Raw genomic sequence first — 22,045 nt, forward strand, 5'->3', positions numbered from 1 at the left:
GTATCGTGTTGCCTAGCTAGCTACTTATTCATATTTTGTGGTTGCGAACTGGCTTCTGGGATCGTGGCAACACAAAAAATGATGAATTCTCAGGCAACACACATGTGTGCCGATCAGCTTAGGATTCAAAAACGTGAAAATATGATGTACGTATTATGTATACCGGTTCAATTAATCGTTTTTACTTTATACAAGATCAACGTGCGTTGTCTTGTTATTTGATCGACTAAAAATTGTTATGCTAATATATATTTGTGACCTCAGCTTATCAAGAAATATGATTTAATAATAATAGTTTTGTTCTCCTTTGGCTCTCTTGATTTGATTCTATACATTAAAAATTGATTTCACTTTCCTGCCTGCTTCCTGCTTCTGCATGCATACAATATTGCTAAGCTTTGCATTTTGGACATATTGAATGTTTTATAACTCTTTTGTCTTTGAATTACGTTGTTTTGTGGATGCGCGGGATCGGTGGTTAGAGATCGCTGTCATGCAAATAGTACAAACGTAAATACAAAGATTAGGCAGAGGTAACTTGTGTAATTTCTGGTGCCGCTCTATGCTGTGCGCAGGTGTGCTCATCGCCTGCGCGTAACGTGTTGGAGATGAAATCCCAGCCTTCCACCTCTAAGGCCTTAAAACCAACGGATGTGATGAGTGTTAAATCCCTTGTAGGCAACCCGTGCGCAGGGGAGAAATTCTAACGACACTGTTTTCTCACCCTGATTGAATGAACTTATAACTGGTTTGGTATTGTTATGCTTTGAAAAAAAATTGTTTTTACTGTGCTGTGAGAATAAATAGTTGTGAAATAAAGCAGCAGAGTGTTTGGTAAACTTTTTTGTAAAAATGCTTCTGGGAAAAAAAAAAAAAAAACAGTATGATAGTGTTTGGTAAACTTTTATGTAAAACAGCTGTGATTGTGTGAAATGACAAAAAATGGTAAAATACTAGATCTGCTATTAATTTAATTTTCTTAACAAATAAAGGTGAATTACTAAATATACTTTATTTTTAAAAGAAAAATATTTATAAACTTTATCTTAAATATTAATTAGTATGACAAACTACTTCAATTGAAATATTTTAGATTCAATAGCTCGGATTCATTAGTACAATATTGGTAATGTACTTGAAAGTAGTCTAATTAGATGCATTCATCAAACTTGCCGCTATTCTATTTTTTAATGCGTCTATCTCATGTGATTCTTCAACTTCATAATTTTGGTATTCTTCATCAACATCATCATTACTATTGCTCTCTTCACAAAAGTCTCTGGGGTCATCAAAATGACGATTACGTTCAGAATACCTCCGTATATAGTTATGAAAACCATTGTAACAAACAATCTTCACTTACTTATTGAACGGGTGAAGAGCCATTGTAGCAATTCACAAAACAATCAAACAATCAACAGCAACTCACAGAACAATCAAAATGCTAGGAGCCTTAGGAGCTCTTTTCTCCCTCCCTAGCTTTAGGAGCTCGTTGTAGAATCTTTATTTTAGGAGGTAGATAGGGAGTGACGGGGTGAATTTTTCCAAATCCTCCCTAAATTTTAACTAGGAGCTCATTTAGGGAGCCCATTGTAGATGCTCTTAAAACTGAATCAAAAGTTCCTGGTATATTTGATGCTTATAACTGTTGCCCTTAGTTCTCTAATGTGCGTGTCTGCGACTTTGCGTGTATATATGTGCTTCTTGTGATAAGTTGATAACCCATGATTACATAAATAAGCTTGACTGGTTATTTTTTTCTCTGTGAAGGGCTTTGGCAACAATAAAGTTGGATAAAGAGACAAAGAAGGCTCTTTTCTCTGTGAAAGGCTCTTTTAAAAGGCTCTATCCTGTACAAAGTGACTACACACACAAACAGATTATTAATGCATGCAGATGATTACTTGTACAGTTACTTCCCATGATATCGTTTTCCCAGATTCAATGAATCAGTCAGTAGGACCTAAGAGGAAGTCGCGAGAGTATATTGGCAACGATATCCATTGAAAGGTCTGGCATGTCTACTTCACTTGACACTGAGATATCAGATGTAAGTAACTTTGAGTTTGTCAACAAAAATATGAGTCAACAAAATGTAAGGGCTGTTTGGTAGTGTACTTGAAATCAACTTTTTAAACTCAAAAATAATTTTCAAGTTTTAGGCCTTAAAAACTTGTTTGGTAGGACTATTTTCAAAAATTGAACTCAAGACTAACTAAAAAATATAGTCTATTGTCTAAAAACATAAAAAGTGAGTTTTTAGAGTTTTTAAACTTAAACTCACTCATTTATTTTTTCTCCCTCCTCCCCTCTCACTCCAAATCTAGCTCTCTTTCCAAATATAGCTCTCTTTTTTTCTCTCTCTCCTCTTTTTTTTAATTTTATTTTTTTTACCTTTTTCGTCTCTCCTCCAATCCGCTCTCTTCATTCCTTAGGTTTTTTTTCTCACTCATCTTCCTCTCCATCTCGTCCGATCCTCTTTCTTCTTTCTTTTTCCTTCAATCATCTCTTACTTTCTTTCCTTCTCTCTCTTCTTTCTACCTCTCTTGCAACCCCCTTTTTTAGATCTCTTTGTTCTAGTTTAAGTCGTAAGATTTAAAAATTTTAAATTGCCAACCAATCAATTTTTTGAGTCTTAAAGAAAATTGTTTTCAAGAAACGTTCTTAAAAAATGTTTTGAGAAACGATAAAAAATTTCAAATAGGATACCAAACAGGCCCTAAGTAACTTTAGAACTGGTTTGGTATTGCTGTGCTTTGAAAAAAAGCTGATTCTGCTGTGCTGTGAGAATAGCAGCTATGAAATAAAGCAGCAGAGTGTTTGGTAAACTTTTTTGTAAAAGTGCTTTTGAAAAAAAAAAAAAGCAGTATTTGAGTGTTTGGTAAACTTTTATGTAAAACAGATGTGAAAAAAAATCTGTTTTTCAAAGCTGGGTTTTGTAGCTTCTTGTTTTTGGCTTTTTTTTTCATCCAAAACTGTGAAAAAAACTGAAGCTGAGTGTTTACCAAACACAAAAACAGCTCCCAGCTTTTTTTTATGGCAGCTTTTTTTAGAATCACTTCAGTACCAAACCAGGTCAATGGCACAAAACAAGTAAAATATGAGTCAACAAAAATAGAAAGAAAAAAAAATGGAGTCTTGAAAATCTGAAAGGGGAAATTAGGCAAATCCTAGAAATGGGCATTAAGAACTTCAAGGTCATGGCAATGAATCAGTAGGAGCAATGCAAACCCTAATTTTTTCTCCAATTTTTTTTTCTCTCTCAATTTTTCTTGTTTCCTCCACAAACCTTATTTTTTCCCCGAAATTTTTCCCCAATTGTTTCCTCCATCTCCAGTTTCTTTTTTCCTGACACCCATACAGTCAGCAAACACCTCTTCCCACCCCTCTTTCACTCTCACTCTCCCCATTCCCAAATTTAAAAATTTAAACAAATAAATAACGAAATTTTAGACAAGAGAAGCTTACCAGAGGAATGAGGGAAGGCGACGGCGGTGTGTGAGAGAGTCTGAAAGGGTTTTGATAGAGAGGGCATGCGAGGGATCTGAAAGTGTGAGGAAAAACCAGGGCGAAGGCAGGAGAAAAGGGAGGGCAAGGTTGGCAAATTGAAAATTTCATTAAAAAGGTTACTGTAGCTCCGTGTTTTCAACCAGAAGTTGTTTTCTAAAGCTGCTTTTTGCAGCTTATTTTTTAGCTTTTTTCATCTGAAATTTCGAAATAAAGTTGTTTTGAAGTATTTACCATACATCAAAAACACCCCCAACTTATTTTGACAACCAATTTTTGAAAAATCACCTCAATTCCAAAAGCAGCTTCAATATACCCACCACAGGCCTAAGTTTGTAGATAAAAATCACCAAGAAGAATTTGAGCTGATTCTGAAATATCGGAGCCCAAACTTAGAGTAGATTTTAAAATGGATTTGAGATTTTTCGTCACCAGACTTCACCCAGCAAAGTTGGCCACGAATACAGTACACCCACCCTCGCCCACCTAGGAAATCCCTTGATCTGAACGCACAAAACCCTTTGGAAAATTGACCTTTTGATAAGCATCCTGGCTCAGAAAATGATAAAACCATGCGACCAATAACCATATTCTATTGTCTTAGTGCACCGTACAATTGATTAATCCGTGGTGTCTATACATAACACATAAAAGTTAACATATTCCCGCTCATCTATCTCATTTGTAGAAGAGATGCAAACGTTTCTATTCAACTTTTAATAAATTTCTCTTCCTATTGAGTAGAGAAACGTAAATAATGAGGTTCTTTACATTTTGATCCCGTTAAAATTTGAATGGTGTTGTTGTGTCCCATATATTGGTTCCATTGAGTAAAGAAATGTCTACATGATTCTATCACAAGCAAATAACGTGTCCTGTATCTCGAGAATTATGATAGCGGAAATAAGCCTTAGAAAGTAAGCATCTAAGGTCATTTCAGTCTGTGACGGTCAGGGCCGACCCTGAGGGTAGCCAGGTAAGGCGATCGCCTAATTCCCCCGACTTCTAGGGGCCCCCAATTTTTTTTTATATGTATGTATTAGTATATAAATACTTTTAAAGTAAGATGGATAACACAAAAAACTTGGTGGCGTAGTGGAAAAGAAGACATTTATTTGGTTACCATCTCTTGTTCGAAACATGATGAAGACTCCCCAAACAAGTATTGTTTTTCCAAATGTAATTAGAAAGCCTAATCTAATAACAATTTAGATTATGTAAACTCAATTAGTACATTTGCATCTAAAAATGCAAGACATGTATTATCTAATATTTTTATATCTTTCTTGTAGTATTAATTTTTAGGGTAGATCTCAGTTTACTACCCTCATGTTTCGTGGTTTTAAACATTTAGTACATCAAGTTTATTTTCGTCCCAGAGTCATACCTAAAGTGTTAATTTTGGGACAGTCTCATACATCCGTTAGTCAAACTGTTAAGTCTACCGTTAACTGATGATGTGGCGCCTATGTGGATAATAACTGGTGACACACCCCGACCAAAATCAAGGCATGCTGGCCGTCACGCCTTGATTTTGGTCGGGGTGTGTCAGTTTGGTATCAGAGCCAATCCTTGGCCGGATGTGTGTCGACGAGGACGTCGAACCCTTAAGGGGGATGGATTGTGACATCCCACATTGCCCAGGGGAGTGGATCATGTAAGCCTTATATGTATATTCTCATCTCTACCTAGCTTGAGGCCTTTTGGGAACTCACTGGCTTCGGGTTCCATCGGAACTCCGAAGTTAAGCGAGTTTGGGCGAGAGCAATCCCATGATGGATGACCCACTGGGAAGTTCTCTTATGAGTTCCTAGAAACAAAACCGTGAGGGTGTGGTCGGGGCTCAAAGCGGATAATATTGTGTTACTGTGGAGTCGAGCCCGGAATGTGACAACTGGATGCCACGTGTCATTAAAAATATTAAAATAATTAATTAAAAAAACTATATAAAAAATTAAAAATTAAAAAAAACAAGAAAAAAACCCAGAACCCCCTTCTCTGCAAATCAAAACAATAAAATATTCCGATCAAATCATTCCCAAAACCCAATTTTTCAATTCAATCCCCACTCTCAAACCCTAAAGTTCACTTCTTTCAGATCAAAAGGAAAACCCCAATTCAATTAGTTTTCAAAGTTTCAGTAAAATTCAAACTGAAAAACGATGTTGAACTCAAACCACCACCAACCCCCATCTCCCTTACTCCCCATTCATCTTCCCCACCCGACATCCTTCCATGCCCTCCACCCATCCATCCTTGTGAAACCCTCATAACCACCACTGTGAACCCCTTACTCCACCATCCTCCATTTGAGAAAATATAAAGGTCTTATCTTCTTCGTGGGTTTCTTCCAGGCAATGGGTGATATGCGGCAGTTTCAAAGAAATGCCTCCAGCCAGTTTTCAGCGCCGGCGTCTCTCGGGTTGAGTGGGGATGGCAATTTGGGTCCCCCGATCCCACTAGTGGTTGCGGCGTTTCGAGTAGACAAAGGGAACCCTGTCAATCGCACATGGCAGCAACCTCGACCTGGGTCAGATGACGGCGGCTCACCTTGATTGCAGATTCGAGGCTTCGTTTGACTATGTAGACCTGTAATTTAAGGAATAGACGCTTAGATGTGTCTGATTTGATAAAAAGGTAGAGACTCAAAGATGGTTATGACTTGTGAGATCCAAGATTAAGGGTTTTCGTTGGTTTTGAAGAATTCAGGGAAATCAGAGGCGTTGTTTTGGTTTCTGCGAAATGGAGGATGCAGTTGTTAGGGTTTTCTGGTAAAAGACGAAGAGGGAGGTTTTGGGTTCAAGCAAGTCGCTGTCACCACTGCCCACTCCCTTTCCATTCTTAAGACCTCGTATCCGCCGTCCGCCGGTGCTTTCTGTCGAGATCTGACCGCCTGCAGTACACCGATCCTCAATTTCCACACCAAGGGCTGTTTTGTTGTTTTGATTTGCAGAGAAGAGAAGGGATATAGGGAATTTTGGGGGAAGGGAAGGGGATGGGTTTTTGGGGAATGAGAAAAGGCTTGGTGGTAAGGGTGGGTATCAGGGAAGAGGAAGGGTGTCGGTGGGTGAGGGGTGGTGGGGATGGAGGGGTGGTGGGGTGGAGGGTGGGGAAGACGAAGGGGGTTCAGGGTTTTTTTTCTTGTTTCTTTATTTTTTTTATTTTATATAATTTTTTTAATTAATTATTTTAATATTTGTAATGACACATGGCATTCGGTCATTGTCCACATAGGCCCCACGTCATCAGTTAACGGCAGACTTAACAGTTTGACTAACGAATATATGAGACTGTCCCAAAATTAACATTTTAGGTATGACTCTGAGATGAAAAAAATTGATGTACTAAATGTTGAAAATCACGAAATATGAGGGTAGTAAACTGATATTTACCTATTATATTAGTATTTGATGTAGAAATACATTTTTTTTTCATGTATTAACAAATTATTTCTTCTACATATCAATGTACAAAAAGTCGGATGTTCAATAATTCTAGAACCCCACTTTTAAAGCTTGCCTAGAACCTTCAAATTCTTAGGGCCGGCCCTGGTGATGGTGCCAATAGGCCTTTCCAATAGCTTGAATGGAAACAGAAGTTACAACAATACACTTGTTTTGTACCTCCTGTCATTCTCATGTTGGACCGACTCCCAAATGGTTTTGATCATAAGGAATTTTCAAAACTTTCGTAGCATACGAAAGGAAACTGGACTTTTTCACTTCTTCGATTTCTTAAAACTCATTCAGCTATGATCTAACCGACGATGTTATTCAAATCACATCATCGACCTTGTTCCCATCTGATGTCCTATCCTATATATATTGATTATAAATTTAAAAAGAGAGAGGGAGGTCCTAGAGAGAAAGAGAGAGGGACAACAGGAAAAATGGGGAAGGGTCCATTCTCTTTCAAGCGAATTACTACTGAGTACGATGCAATATTTCTCAGAACTTCACTAACTTCGTAAGACTAATGAAGGAACATTTCATAGTTGAATTCTAATGGTACAAAGCTGTTCTCTACGCCCAGAGAGAATTCCAAAAACATATAAATAGAGAACTGAGAAGCAGCAAATACCAGTTTCACATTACATTTTCAGTGTGATGAGCTTTGTCGGTAAACTAAACAGCCCAACATCTAAGCAGTAACTAACTCAGATGAACTTCTAGACTCTAACCATGACTTGACTGCAACTTTTGTTGTCAAAAACCAGCCAGCCTTGTCTAAGGCCTCATGGAATGGAGCATTCAATTCCTTCAAATGCGACTCAAATACACTCGCCAGACCTTTCTCTGAATACTTATGTTTCCCATGTCCAGTATTAATTCCAAGCAACGGCAAAAGCTCCTCACCCGATTCCAATACCCGAGATAGGTCATTGATCCAAACATGTAATGCAGTCAGAGCTGCCCCAAGAGAGAGGCCCTTGAGATACAAAGACCACTAGGTCTGAGAACTTGACTGTAAGCCTATATATATCTGAAGTGTGATCCCCAAGTCTAGTAGCTCACAGGCTCTCTCCAAGAGATTGACGTTCACACAAAGATCAATCAGGCAATTGCAGTAAGCCTTCTTTACATCCGAACCAATCGAGTTAAAAAGTTGTGATGCTTCGTTCTTGAAGTTTTCACTACTTTCCTGCTTCTCCACTAGAAGTCTTACCACATACCCTAGTTTTTCATCAGCCCTCTCAATGCAATTCACAAGCTTGCAAAGTTCTTCCTTTGGTGTTTGAGTCATCGCATTCAGGAGACAACCACAGAAACATTAATCTGGTGTTATACCAAATTCTAGGAGTTGATTGAATATCTTGACAACGTCATCAGTGCGTTTTGCCTTACCGTAGCATTGGATGAGTGATGTCAAAATAAAGATGTTTGGCTCCAAACCAGCTTCTAACATCTCATTCAATGTTGCTTCTGCCTCTATGACTTTCCAGGCTACAGGAATATATGGTAATCATGGACGAAAAGGTCCAACCGTCAGGCTTCAGTGTTTCAGAAAACTCTTCATTTCTTCAAAACTCTCAACGGCTTCGTCGGTGTAACCAACATCAGCACACATAGCTAAAAGGGTGTTATAGAGAATTACATTTAACTCCAGTCCCTTTTCCTTCATCTCTTTATAAACATTAAGAGCATCATCACAGTAACGAGCTCTACCATAGGCCCTTAAAAGAGTTGCATAGGTTACCCAATTTGGTGAAAGCTCCTTGCTTATCATCTCTCGGTAAATTTTCTTGGCCTGCCAAGGCCTCCTAGCTCTTCCCATAGCATCCAACAAAGTGTTATAAGTCACCAAGTTTGGCTTAGCCCCTATAGCTTTCAGTTCCTCATAAACATTCAAGCACCCATCAAAATTCCCCGATTGCCCGTGAATTTGGATCAACGTAGAAAACGTCACTGGATCAATGCGCCACTTCTCAGTCCTGGCCCGGTCATACAAACTGAAAGCCATTTCAACCTCCGCACGTCCATAGGCGTCAATCATAGCCGAATAGGTAACATCATCCGGATTACACCCAAAACCGGGCCTCTTCTCAAACCACTCCACAGCCTTATCAAGCAAAGAACACATCCCAGAGCAACTAATCATAGTCGAAAAGGTAACATTATCGGGGTTAACACCTCTCTGGAGTATTTCGTCGAACAGCTTCTCTGCTCTCTCCATATCCTTACCCTTCCTACACACTTTCAAAGTCACATTATACAAAATCACCTCCCGCTTCGGTTTCAACCTCTGCTGAAAGTAGTTAAGCGCAAGCAAAGCATTTTCCGGATCGTTCATGCCATTCAGAACCACCACAGCGTTTTGTTCCAAAATATTATCCCCTAGACCTTTTAAAGCTTCGAAAACATCACTTTCAATCGGAGTGCAAGAGTTCAAATACTCAGCTACTTTCACCAAAGAAGCTTACCTGGAATCGTAGGACTTGTGCCGCAGCTGTGAAGCTCTGGGGTTGCTGGGATTGACCCAGATATAGCTTTTCGACAAAGGCCCGGAATTTCCATCTGGGCTCTGAATATTTCCAATTTCTGGAGCTTTAGAGTTCTGGGCTTCTTCTGCAACTGGGTCTTGCAAAGAAACATGGTGTATTTGCAGAGAGGTTCTTGACTGAAATTGCAGTGAAGGAAAACTGACTCTGTGGGTGTTAATTGCAAGGCTTAGGAGTCGGAAATCAGTCGGGGAAGAAGAAGAAGGGAGAGAGCGGGAGGGAGTTTGGGGGTTGCGGAAGAGAAGAGAGGGTGAAGAGCACAAGTGACAAGCCATTTTCCTCACCCTGTTGGGGATTATGAAAGGTGATTTTCTTTTGCTTTGCATTCCAGGGTATAGGAATAGGTTAATTACTATGTTTGCATTCCAGTACCTTCTAATATTTCACAGAGGCAAATTTGTTCGCCTACAGCGCGGACAAATATCTTTTTGAACTTGTATCGGACCTGGAAGTGATTTTTCGGGTTCGGAAGATGTTCGAAGCCCAACTTGAATTTCCAAGAGCTTTACGATTAAATAAAAAGTTGATTAAAATAGGCATTGTTTTGTATAAGCATTAAGGAAAATGTTATGATTAAGCTTTTTCATAGCAGTTTTATCATCGTTTTGTAGGTCCAAATGTTCAAAAGCTTACGTGTAGGAAAGATGAGTTTAATATAAAGAAATCACAAGCATAACAAAATTGTGAGTGTTAGCTCACAAATTTTGTAGAAAATGCCAACACTTTATGTTATATAAGGTGTTCAGAAGCATTCTTATCTTAATAGAAAATCAAGAATAAAATCACCTCCACCGTCCAAATCTCCATAATGTCCCTTAAGAATTTTAAGATTCTTACGGTTTGGAAAACTTGACACAAATATAGGTTATACTAGAAATTTATGCATGCGCGTTGCTGCGAGATTAAATGAACTATAAGTTATAGTTCTATCTCTACCTTTCCAAAAGCATTTAAATTGAATTTCTATCAACAATGAGAAACAACACAATTGTAAACATAAAGTTAGGTGATCTAATGATTAAAAACTATGTAAACCGCCTAGTAGAAATCAAAAAATAAAATGTACACGAAAATTAAGGACTCGCTTCTGCTCGGAGTTCACAGGATTAACCTATGTAAATCTCCCCCTAAGATCCTTAGATGTTATTTCTGCTATGTATACAGGCACCTGCTTATGAGAAGGAATTTAGTCATTATGTATGTGTTCTATGGATATTTTATAAACTAATACAAATTTTGAAGAAGCAGCAGAGTTTGTTTGCAATTTGCAATTACCACATGGATAACAGAAGGCAGGCAGGAAAAGAAGAAGAAGAAAGAAACAGAAAACAATAAAAGAAAAACAACAATTTCAAGGAGAAAGAAATAGAAAACAACAAAAGAAAAACAACGAAGGAAATGTTACTTTCCAGTTCTTAATAATGTCATCCCATCGTTCAGTATAAAGATCAAATGAATTTGCCTGTTGAAAATTTCCAGAAAATTTGCTATAAAATGTTACCACACATTAGACTTCTTAATTGCATTCATCATATGTATATGGAGATGGGAAGGGAAAAAAACCTTTGCAAATGCTATACTGAGCCGCCATGCAAAACTGAATATTTCAGATAGGCACATTGTCTGTTTCAAGATACCAACACGAAAAGAAAGAAAAATACCTTAACAAATGCAGTGCCTAGTCAGAAATATGTAAAGTTCAAAAAAAAACATTATATTTCAGAAAATTGTGTTCAAATTTCAAAGTTGATATAACAAGGGCAGCACTAAAACACAACAATTTAGAATAGAAAAGGAAATGTAACTAAAAAAAGTTAACCAATGAAATTATGGAGAAACATGCACGAACCTTTGAAGTAAAAAATCAGCTATATCTGGAAAGCCTTTTTGCTGAATTCTTTGACAATCTAACACAACTCAAACACTAAGCTGAAAGGAAAGAAAAAACATTCATCAAGTGGACTAAGTTTTAAACACAAACCAAATACAAAGTTACATTTATACCATTGCAACATGCTATCAGTACGGAATTCTCATGTAAAACCATACGACACAAAAAATAGAGTGAATGTACAGAATTGAAACACTAATATAAACTAATAATGTCTAAATTACTTTTACAAACTCTCTATAATAGAGATATCCAATCCAGTTTGTTAGATATTTTGGTCCCACGATATTGCACTATCTTTCATATGACTAACGAAAAATAAGCAAAATTGAAAAGGTATGATAAGCAGAAAACAGAAGGCTGGATGGGAATGGGTACTCCTTTTACTGTTTGTTTTGTTGAAGGATTAATTACATTTACCATTTCACACATCACTCAATCTATCCATATAAAATCACTTCTTGGTATAGAAGCACCGCATTGTAACTTATATAACTCATGAAAACAACTGCAATTGCGTTTGGGACAACTTAATTTTTTTTAAAAGCTGGGATGAAAAAAAGTTGTTGTCTGAATTGTGTTTGGTAACTCAGAAAAAAAGCATTTATTTTTAAAGTTGCTGCCAGAAACAGCTGAAAAGTGGAAGCAGCTATTTGCTGCTTTAAAAAAACAGCTTTTTACTATGAAAACACGGGTGAACAGTACCATTTAATGAAAATTTTCAAATGGTCATCCTACCCTCTCGCGTCTCACTTCTCGCTTCTCTTCCTTACTCTGGCATCTCACTTCAATCCCTCTTGTCCACTCATTCACTCCCAACTCCCAACTCCCAACTCGTCGCCCCAAAACCCAATCTCCAACCTGAAACTTCCTTCCTCCCAGCGATCTTTGTCGTTCTCCAGGTTGATCTCTCTTGTTATCTTTTCTGGGTTCTGTTGTTTTTTTATGAATTTCAAGTTTCTTTGCTTTTTTGTGGAAAATGTGTTAACTTTTCTGGGTTATTTTTTTTGGGTTAATAGCTTTTTCTGCGTTTAAAAGCTTGTTTTAGACATTTAATTTATGGGTTTTGTTGCTTTGTTTGTTAAGCATGAAGCTCTATTGTGACATCCCACATCGCCCAGGGGAGTGATCCTTAAATGTATATTCCCATCTTTACCTAGCACGAGGCCTTTTGGGAGCTCACTGGCTTCGGGTTCCGTAGGAACTCCGAAGTTAAGCGAGAAGGGGGCTAGAGCAATCCCATGATGGGTGACCCACTGGGAAGTTGCTCGTGAGTTCCCAAAAACAAAACCGTGAGGGAATGGTAAGCCCAAAGCGGACAATATCGTGCTACGGTGGTGGAGCGGGCCCGGGAAGTGATCCGCCCCGAGCCGGGATGTGACAAATTAAAATTCCCTCACGGTTTTGTTTTTGGGAACTCACGAGCAACTTCCCAGTGGGTCACCCATCATGGGATTGCTCTAGCCCCCTTCTCGCTTAACTTCGGAGTTCCTACGGAACCCGAAGCCAGTGAGCTCCCAAAAGGCCTCGTGCTAGGTAAAGATGGGAATATACATTTAAGGATCACTCCCCTGGGCGATGTGGGATGTCACAATCCACCCCCCTTAGGGGCCCGACGTCCTCGTCGGCACACCACGACCAAGGTTAGGCTCTGATACCAATTTGTCACATCCCGGCTCGGGGCGGATCACTTCCCGGGCCCGCTCCACCACCGTAGCACGATATTGTCCGTTTTGGGCTTACCATTCCCTCACGGTTTTGTTTTTGGGAACTCACGAGCAACTTCCCAGTGGGTCACCCATCATGGGATTGCTCTAGCCCCCTTCTCGCTTAACTTCGGAGTTCCTACGGAACCCGAAGCCAGTGAGCTCCCAAAAGGCCTCGTGCTAGGTAAAGATGGGAATATCCATTTAAGGATCACTCCCCTGGGCGATGTGGGATGTCACAATCCACCCCCCTTAGGGGCCTGACGTCCTCGTCGGCACACCACGACCAAGGTTAGGCTCTGATACCAAATTGTCACATCCTGGCCCGGGGCAGATCATTTCCCGAGCCCGCTCCACCACCGTAGCACGATATTGTCCGCTTTGGGCTTACCATTCCCTCACGATTTTGTTTTTGGGAACTCACGAGCAACTTCCCAGTGGGTCACCCATCATGGGATTGCTCTAACCCTCTTCTCGCTTAACTTCGGAGTTCCGACGGAATCCGAAGCCAGTGAGCTCCCAAAAGGCCTCGTGCTAGGTAGGGATGGTTTGTCACATCCCGGCCTGGGGCGGATCACTTTCCGGGCCCGACTCCACCACCGTAGCACGATATTGTCCGCTTTGGGCTTACCATTCCCTCACGGTTTTGTTTTTGGGAACTCACGAGCAACTTCCCAGTGGGTCACCCATCATGGGATTGCTCTAGCCCCCTTCTCGCTTAACTTCAAAGTTCCTACGGAACCCGAAGCCAGTGAGCTCCCAAAAGGCCTCGTTCTAGGTAAATATGAGAATATACATTTAAGGATCACTCCCCTGGGCGATGTGGGATGTCACATCTATTCCCAGAGTCTCTCTTTTAAGTTTTTCTTGTTCAATTTTTTCTGTAGATCTATTCGAATCTGGGGTTCATATATCTATGGGTTTCATTAATATATTGGTTCTGTAATTTACTATAATTTAAGGACACTTCTGATTGCATTTTCTTGCATTGCTGCATTTCCAAGAATATTATATGCATTTTCTTGATTGTTTGGGAATTGGTTTCAGATTCCGGAGCCACTTACTGGAAGATTTTGAATCACATCCTGCTTACTGGTGAGTTCTTGCTTTGTGTTTTTCTTCAATGGTGTTTTGGATGGTTATTTTTTGCTTGATTTTCTTATTATCTGTCATATTATATATGTCATGTATTGGATATTGGCAATTAGTTAGAGTGGATTTTTAGATTAATTAACATGAATGATGGATTCTTAAATAACAAATCTTGAACGAATATTCAACTACAAGAGGAGTGCCTTCGTGAACATGGATGCATGTGGTGCATGGTTGTCATCAGGTTGTGCTGTAAGGTGGTGTGTTAAGGGTTGCATTCTTATAATGGATTAATAAACTAACCTATAATTAAAAAAAGAAGAAGAAGAAATGATTAGGTCACATGATTGAAACTTGATACAGAGATGCTTCAACTTTTCTAATTCTAGACTTCTAATGTGAAGGCTTTCACTAGTACAATACCCAGTTAGAATAGGACAACTTTAATCTGTAAGGACAATACGCAGTTATAATAGGACGGCTTAAACATCATCTTACCATGCAGAATAAAAGCAAAAGAGTTACCATTGTAAAATCCACCAGCTGAATGTGCAGCAGAGGGATCTTCATAGACTAAACATGCGAACTGACCCAAATACACCTATCCTACTTTTACTCATCCCCCCTCCTTCACCACGGGGCTAACCCTAGTGGCTTGTCATGAGTTCCAATTTTTGTTTTACTCTTCGTCGTTGTTTTACAAGTATAGAACAAGGCTGTTACAACTATATGTTATGTTTTTGTCCTTTACATTCACTTGTACAACGTTTGCACTTGATATAAATCGTCTTCTTATAGTAATAGAAAGGTGAAGCACATATAGGTGTCTAAGAGAATGAAGATATGAACCCAATATTTAATCTTTTGTTTTATCAAGCAACACGATCTTAATGCTTAGAATAAAATAGAAGCGTCGTCATTCTGTATTTGCTACAGCTGGTAAATGATGTGCATGGCATTGCCATTAGTATGGGCTGTGGCACTCAAAGTATTGCCATTTGTAAATGATATGCATGGTATTACCATTGTTACAGCTGGTAAATGATATGCATGGTATTGCCATTTGTAGCTGAATATTCGTGGATTTTTAGATTAATTGACATGAATGATGCATCCAATACAACAGACCTTTTAGTTGAATATTTGTTCAAGTGTCTTTCCTTGTCTAGTTGTTTTAGCTGTTTGATCATCTATGATTACGTTCATAAGCTGTGAAGCTGATTGCAATTGGTTTTTGTAGATTTGGTGAACAACTTGGGTACAATTGCAAGGTCCGGAACCAAAGAGTTCATAGAAGCATTGCAAGCCGGAGATGATGTGAGCATGATTGGGCAGTTTGGTGTTGGTTTCTACTCTACCTATCTTGCTGCCAAGAAGGTTATTATGACCACCAAGCACAACGACGATGAGCAATACATCTGGGAGACACAGGCTGGTGGCTCCTTCACTATCACAAGGGATGTCAGCGGTGAACAGCTTGGCAAAGACACCAAGATCACCCTCTTCCTCAAGGAGGATCAGGTAAAGAACCAAGCTAATTGATTAAGTATTTCCTTTATATGATTAAAGAGAAAAATTGGGTACTAATTTTTTGTTGGGTTGTGATCAGTTGGAGTATTAGGAAGAGATGAGGATCAAGGACCTTGTGAAGAAGCACTTTGAGTTCATCAGCTATCTAATCTATCTCTAGACTGAGAAGATCACCGAGAAGGAAATCAGTGACGATGAAGAAGAGGAAACCAAGAAGGAAGAGGAAGGAGACGTTGAGGAGGTTGATAAGGACAAGGATAAGAAATCAAAGAAGAAAAAGATCAAATTGAAGGATCACATGAGATAGAGGTATTAAGAAATAGAATAGCGGCAAGTTTGATGAATGCATCTAATTAGACTACCTTCAAGTACATTAACAATATTGTACTAATGAATTCTAGCTATTCAGTCTAAAATATTTCAATTGAAGTAGTTTGTCATACTAATTAATATTTAAGATAAAGTTTATAAATATTTTTCTTTTAAAAGTAAAGTATATTTCGTAATTCACCTTTATTTGTTAAGAAAATTAAATTAATAGCACATCTAGTATTATACTCTTTTTGGTCATTTGACACAGCCACGGCTGTTTTACATAAAAGTTTACCAAACACTATCATATTATTTTTTTTCTTCAAAAAACACTTTTACAAAAATGCTTACCAAACACTATGCTGCTTATTCTCACATACCAAACTAGCCCTACGTTCGGTTAAAGAAATTCCCTCAACAACGGAAAGATTCAGAGAGCGAGAAAAGAGAGAAGCGATGAGTATGAGAAGAGGATTTGGTTTTGGTGGGTTTAGCGAAGGATGAGAAGAGATAAAGTCGTGATTCAACTTGCAAAACACATAGGGAAAAGATTGAGCGAGTTTAAAGATATATGATTTCGATTTTCCCTTGAAATTTTGAATGATCTGGATTTCCAAATGATGATTGTATGCATATATGAGCCATAAGGGAACCAAATTAAAAAAAATTATTTGGAGATGAAAAGCCTAATGCAAACCCTAATAAAAATAATGGGGAAGCTACTCGACCAAATGGAGTGAAAAACAACAGAAACATCGGGAAGCCACTCGATGCACAAAGATAACACGGTGATCGGAGACACATGGACACAAAGGGCATAACAGTCTTTTTATTGTAGAGAAGCCGGTAGAAAATGCTAAGAAAGAATTTTTTTTTGAGGGCATTTTCGTCTGCACACTGTACGTGAATAGTGCACGTTGGTTGACATAAGAATAATATACTTGTTAACAAAATTCTTAAAATTGACCAAAAAAACCGTAAATATTAGCTCACAAATTTTGAGAAAAAAAATTAAAGTAATTATTGAGCATAAGAATATGTTGTAGAGACAGAAAAATGTTACGAGCCATTAGAGCATCTCCAAAGGAGATGCCAAATTGTCCACATAAGCTATAATAGTAAAAAAAAAATAAAAAAAAAAAAGACAGCCACTAATTGTTTCCAATCGAAATGCCAAATTTTATGTGGCATGACATGGAATGGCAGCAAAGGGGCTTGCTGTCAAATTTGACAGCAACTTCAATTTTTTTTACTAATTATTAAATGTCTTTTATTAATATTTTAATGTCATTTATTATTTGATATTTCAATGCTGTTTCAATACCAATGCAATCTGTAAATAATATTATAGTCGTTAGTGCATATTACCAATGCAATGTTTAATTTTTTTACTGTTAGTTCATTGAATTTAAAATATAAGACAGAAATTAAGGAAAAAAAATAATGTAATAAAATAATAGTTTAATTTGACATATCGAGTGGAGAGTAAAACATGAAAATATGTTAAAATGCCTGTCATGTCACATCCCGGCCCGGGGGGGGACCACTTCCCGGGCCTGCTCCACCACCATAACACGATATTGTCCGCTTTGGGCCCCGACCACGCTCTCACGATTTTGTTTCTGGGAACTCACACGAGAACTTACCAGTGGGTCACCCATCATGGAAGTGCTCTCGCACGCTACTCGCTTAACTTCGGAGTTCCAACGGAACCAGAAGCCAGTGAGCTCCTAAAAGGCCTCGTGCTAGGTAGGGATGAGAATATACATATAAGGATCACTCCCCTAGGCAATGTGGGATGTCACAATCCACCCTCCTTAGGGGCCCGACGTCCTCGTCGGCACACTCGCGACCAGGGTTAGGCTCTGATACCAAATTGTCACATCCCGGCCCGAGGGGGACCACTTCCCGGGCCCGCTACACCACCGTAGCACGATATTGTCCGCTTTGGGCCCCAACCACACCCTCACGGTTTTGTTTCTGGGAACTCACATGAGAACTTCCCAATGGGTCACCCATCCTGGGAATGCTCTCGCGTGCTACTCGCTTAACTTCGGAGTTTCGATGGAACCCGAAGCCAGTGAGCTCCCAAAAGGCCTCGTGCTAGGTAGGGATGAGAATATACATATAAGGATCATTCCCCTGGGCGATGTGGGATGTCACATGTCACATCCTAGACCAGCTCCGCTATAATACGATATTGTCCGCTTTGGGCCCTGGCCACGCCCTCACGATTTTGTTTCTGGGAACTCACATGAGAACTTCCCGGTGGGTCACTCATCCTGGGATTATTGTGGCTTCGTCGTAGCATGATATTGTTTGCTTTGGCCACGCCCTCACTGTTTTGTTTCTAGGAACTCATGCGAGAACTTCCCAGTGGGTCACCCATTCTGGGAATGCTCTTGCCCGAACTCACTTAACTTCAGAGTTATGATGGAATCCGAAGCCAGTGAGTCCCTAAAAGGCCTCGTGCTATAGGAGGTGGGCATGTACATATAAGGCACATCACCACCTCTCCGTTGGTCGATGTGGAATGTTAGAATGCCACATAAGTTGTCAAATTTAAATTTTAGATTCAAAATTTGACATCTCTTTTGGAGATGATCTTAGGAAATTGCGGGTTTTGTAGCAACGGTATTAGCTGGAATACAAACATGGTGTTGGATTGGACACATAGGGTTTTAGCTTTTGCTTATTTTTGTACAAACATATCAATCAATTCTCGAACAAACAAAGGGAACATGGAATGAAAAGTAGGCCTAGGAGTAGTTCTTCTTTCTGGGAACACATTATTACACACGTATCTAGGTTGTTGTTGTTGTTGCTGCTCTCTCTCTCTTGTAGACATTTGGAGGGGGCGAGGGATCAAGGATTTGTTTAGTTTAGAGTAATGTTAGGAAACTAAATTTGTAAATAAAATTTGCAAATTAAATGATGTGTCATTAACACTTAAGTAATAATTCAATCATCAACTTTCATGTCGTTTAGTTTACAAAATTTTATTTACAAATTTAGTCTCCATAACTACTCTCTAGTTTATGGTAGAATCTAACGATGTGGGGACTGAAAATAATGATATAGTTGAGCATTGTTAGACGAGGAATGGTAGCTAAATTTCATTCTTTAGTTTACTTATATGAGCCCTGGGAGGCCAAGGCTTTGCTTATGGGTTGGAAATTTACATGGATTGGAACACACTATCCCGACCAACTAGTGTAACTCATATAAGTTTTGAAAAGCCAAGAGATTGCTTCTGGGTGGGTTTTTGTTTTTGGTAATGAAAGAAGAAAAAAAATAGTTTAGATTAGAACATGTTATGGTAGGAGAGAAAAAAGGTTAGCTTTTGGAAATAAAGGTAAATATAGAAAAATAATAATGAGTTTTTTAAAGAAATAAAAATTTTGTTTGTGTTAATAGAATTCATGTTACACTTAATAAATGAGACTGGAAATGTATTAACCAGAGTAGCTAGATTCTTCTGTTCACACCTCCTCAATTCCACTCTTGACTAATCGCTTATTAGTAGTTGATGAAAATCAGCTTGTGAAATGGGAAATAACTAAAAAGAACGCACGTGCACTGTGCAGGACAAAGAAGGGAATGTGGAATGGAAACTTTTGAAAATTGTAGCAGGCACCAACTTCATCTTCATCTTCATGATGGGATGTATCTCTTTCTCTCTATAGTCTATATTAATGATTTAATGAACAAATTAACATGACTGTGACTTGACAACCACCAACTTTATTATTCACTTAATAATATATAAACATTTCTGGTACTGTTCACTTTTAACGAAAAATTATATTTTTATTTTTTTCTGGTACTATTCACTACAAATTTATTTATCATTTTTCATTAAAATTAAAGTTTTTTTAACTTTTCGTTAGTTTTCTTATAATATTAATAGCAGCCAACAAACACTACCAAAATATTATCCCGAGATTGAAGAAGGTGTCACTGTCCAACAAGATGATCGATGATTTACATGATTGTGCAAGCTGAGGGATTTTCTTCATTGAAATAGTCAGGGCGGGTAACACAATACCCCATGCTGCCACCGCCGTAACTGTCATACACAGGCCTTCCATAGTAACCATCATACTGGATGTACGGGGCTGGCCCCCCGCCATAACCATTGTAGCACGGCCCACCCGCATGCCCCTGGTAACAATCCATACAACACGCTCGGACATGCGGTGGGTGCCCTGACACAACATGATCTTTAGACTTGCCGTCATCTTTTTTCTTGCCGTCATCTTTAGGGTTGCCTTCATCTTTTTTCTTCCCGTCATCTTTTTTATTGACTTCATCTTTTTTCTTGCCGTCATCTTTAGGGTTGCCTTCATCTTTTTTCTTCCCGTCATCTTTTTTATTGACTTCATCTTTTTTCTTGCCGTCATCTTTAGGGTTGCCTTCATCTTTTTTCTTCCCGTCATCTTTTTTATTGACTTCATCTTTTTTCTTGCCGTCATCTTTAGGGTTGCCGTCATCTTTTTTCTTCCCGTCATCTTTTTTCTTCTCGGGCTCTATGATCTCGATGCTTTTGATGGCACTCCCACCTTTGCAGCAAATCTTGTCCCTTATCTTTTCTGGACTACAGCATATCACTTTGATCACCACTTGGTTTTGCTTCTCGTCGTATATCTCGTCTCGTATTTCTCCTGTTCACAAACACACATTAATTTACTCAATTTACATTTAATCTAAATTAATCTTATTTTCCCAAAAAGAAAGAACTGTAACTTTAGCTTTTTATCAAATAACTATAGACAAATCAAGAAGAAGAAAGACTCACGAGGGAATTTACAAAGAACTTTTTTGACCTTCTTGTAGCATTTGTGACACTGAAGATCCACCTTCAGCACCATAATCGTAACCTGAATTACCCATTTTTAATATTAAAAGAAAAAATACGTACATTAACCAAAATTGACAAGAATGAATCTTCAGAAAATATATAAATAATACAGAAGATTGTTGTGCAAAAGTGTCGACAAAAAGAAGTGGAACAGTGCTGCTGGACAATCGGGGTTCTGACTGACTGACAGGGAAGAATCATGGTGACGGTATGTGGCAAAATCAGTAACAAAGAGAGAGAGAGAGGCAAAAAACAACAAAATAGCACAAAGGAGGGGACTTGGATTCTTATTATTAGGATATAAATAAAAGAATAGGAACTACAAAACACAAGAACTTAAAGCCTTTTAGTTTTAGCCATACAAATCATCATTTGGGTTATCTGCTTATCCTTGGAAAAAGAAAATGAAGAGAACACAAACTCTACCAAATATTACGTACCTTTTCCTTTTCCCCCATTGCAGTGAGTAGTGGATGCTCACAGGCTCAGATCTGGACGACAACTTCTCAACTAAAATGATTGAATGGGACGACTGCTCTCACGAAACCTACTTTTATAATTATATATACATATTTGTACAAAAATATATAAAAATAGGAATACAATTCGGTGGAACAAAGCAAAGAGAGAGAGAGAGAAGGAGAGAGCAATATTTGATTAAAGTGGCTTATTCAAAAAAATTATGACAAATTGCTTGTCAAGAAAGAGTGAAAAAGAGAGAGAGAGAGAGAGAGAGAGAGCACAATTGTTCGTACATAGTGCCAATGGGCTGCGAACAAGTTGATATTGGAAGGTTGATTTCATGCTACGGTGGACAAAAGTTTAATGGTAGCTGCAATACGAGTGGTACACCACATGTAAGTGATGAGAAGTTTTATTTTTTTAAGTTATTAATTTTTTTAACACAAGTAGCTCATCATTTTTATAATAACAACTAATATACTACTATGTATTCTGAACACACTGAAAAATCTTGTTATAATGATTGAGGGTTGTCGTTATACGACTTTCTTATGATCGCTAAAAGTTTCAATTTCTTGCACATGCATGTGCTAGAGAGATTTTTCAGTGTGACCATCATACGGGATGGTACACCACGTGTTGCTATATAAATGGTAGGATATGTGTGTTAAAAAGTTAATAATTTA

The 22,045-nt window shown here is 38.5% G+C and overlaps 1 protein-coding gene and 2 pseudogenes across 4 annotated transcripts; 1 reads left to right on the forward strand and 2 right to left on the reverse strand.

The window, feature by feature from the left end:
• Positions 1-7,474: 7,474 nt before the first annotated feature.
• Positions 7,475-9,952, reverse strand: LOC137730231 (pentatricopeptide repeat-containing protein At4g16390, chloroplastic pseudogene; annotated as a pseudogene).
• A 4,187-nt stretch (positions 9,953-14,139) lies between these two features.
• LOC137727378 (heat shock protein 83-like) lies at positions 14,140-16,153 on the forward strand (annotated as a pseudogene). Its single transcript, XR_015952465.1, has 3 exons — positions 14,140-14,197; positions 15,435-15,715; positions 15,804-16,153. The product of XR_015952465.1 is annotated as a heat shock protein 83-like (transcript).
• Positions 16,154-19,960: 3,807 nt separating this feature from the next.
• LOC137728034 (uncharacterized) lies at positions 19,961-21,663 on the reverse strand. Of its 3 annotated transcripts, XM_088677154.1 has the most exons (4): positions 21,338-21,599; positions 20,835-20,916; positions 20,524-20,700; positions 19,961-20,487 (listed from the first exon to the last, which is right to left on the reverse strand). In XM_088677154.1, the coding sequence occupies exons 1-4, from the start codon at positions 21,353-21,355 to the stop codon at positions 20,021-20,023; spliced, it is 744 nt and encodes a 247-aa protein (XP_088533280.1). In that variant the 5' UTR covers positions 21,356-21,599; the 3' UTR covers positions 19,961-20,020. The 3 variants fall into 3 exon arrangements, with proteins under 3 accessions (XP_088533280.1, XP_068323010.2, XP_088533279.1); XM_068466909.2 differs by having other exon boundaries at positions 19,961-20,697; positions 21,338-21,663; XM_088677153.1 differs by having other exon boundaries at positions 19,961-20,700; positions 21,338-21,596.
• Positions 21,664-22,045: the final 382 nt, after the last annotated feature.

Source organism: Pyrus communis, chromosome 10 (assembly GCF_041283825.1).
Source record: "Pyrus communis isolate YQ-2024b chromosome 10, ASM4128382v1, whole genome shotgun sequence".
Lineage (NCBI taxonomy): Eukaryota > Viridiplantae > Streptophyta > Magnoliopsida > Rosales > Rosaceae > Pyrus > Pyrus communis.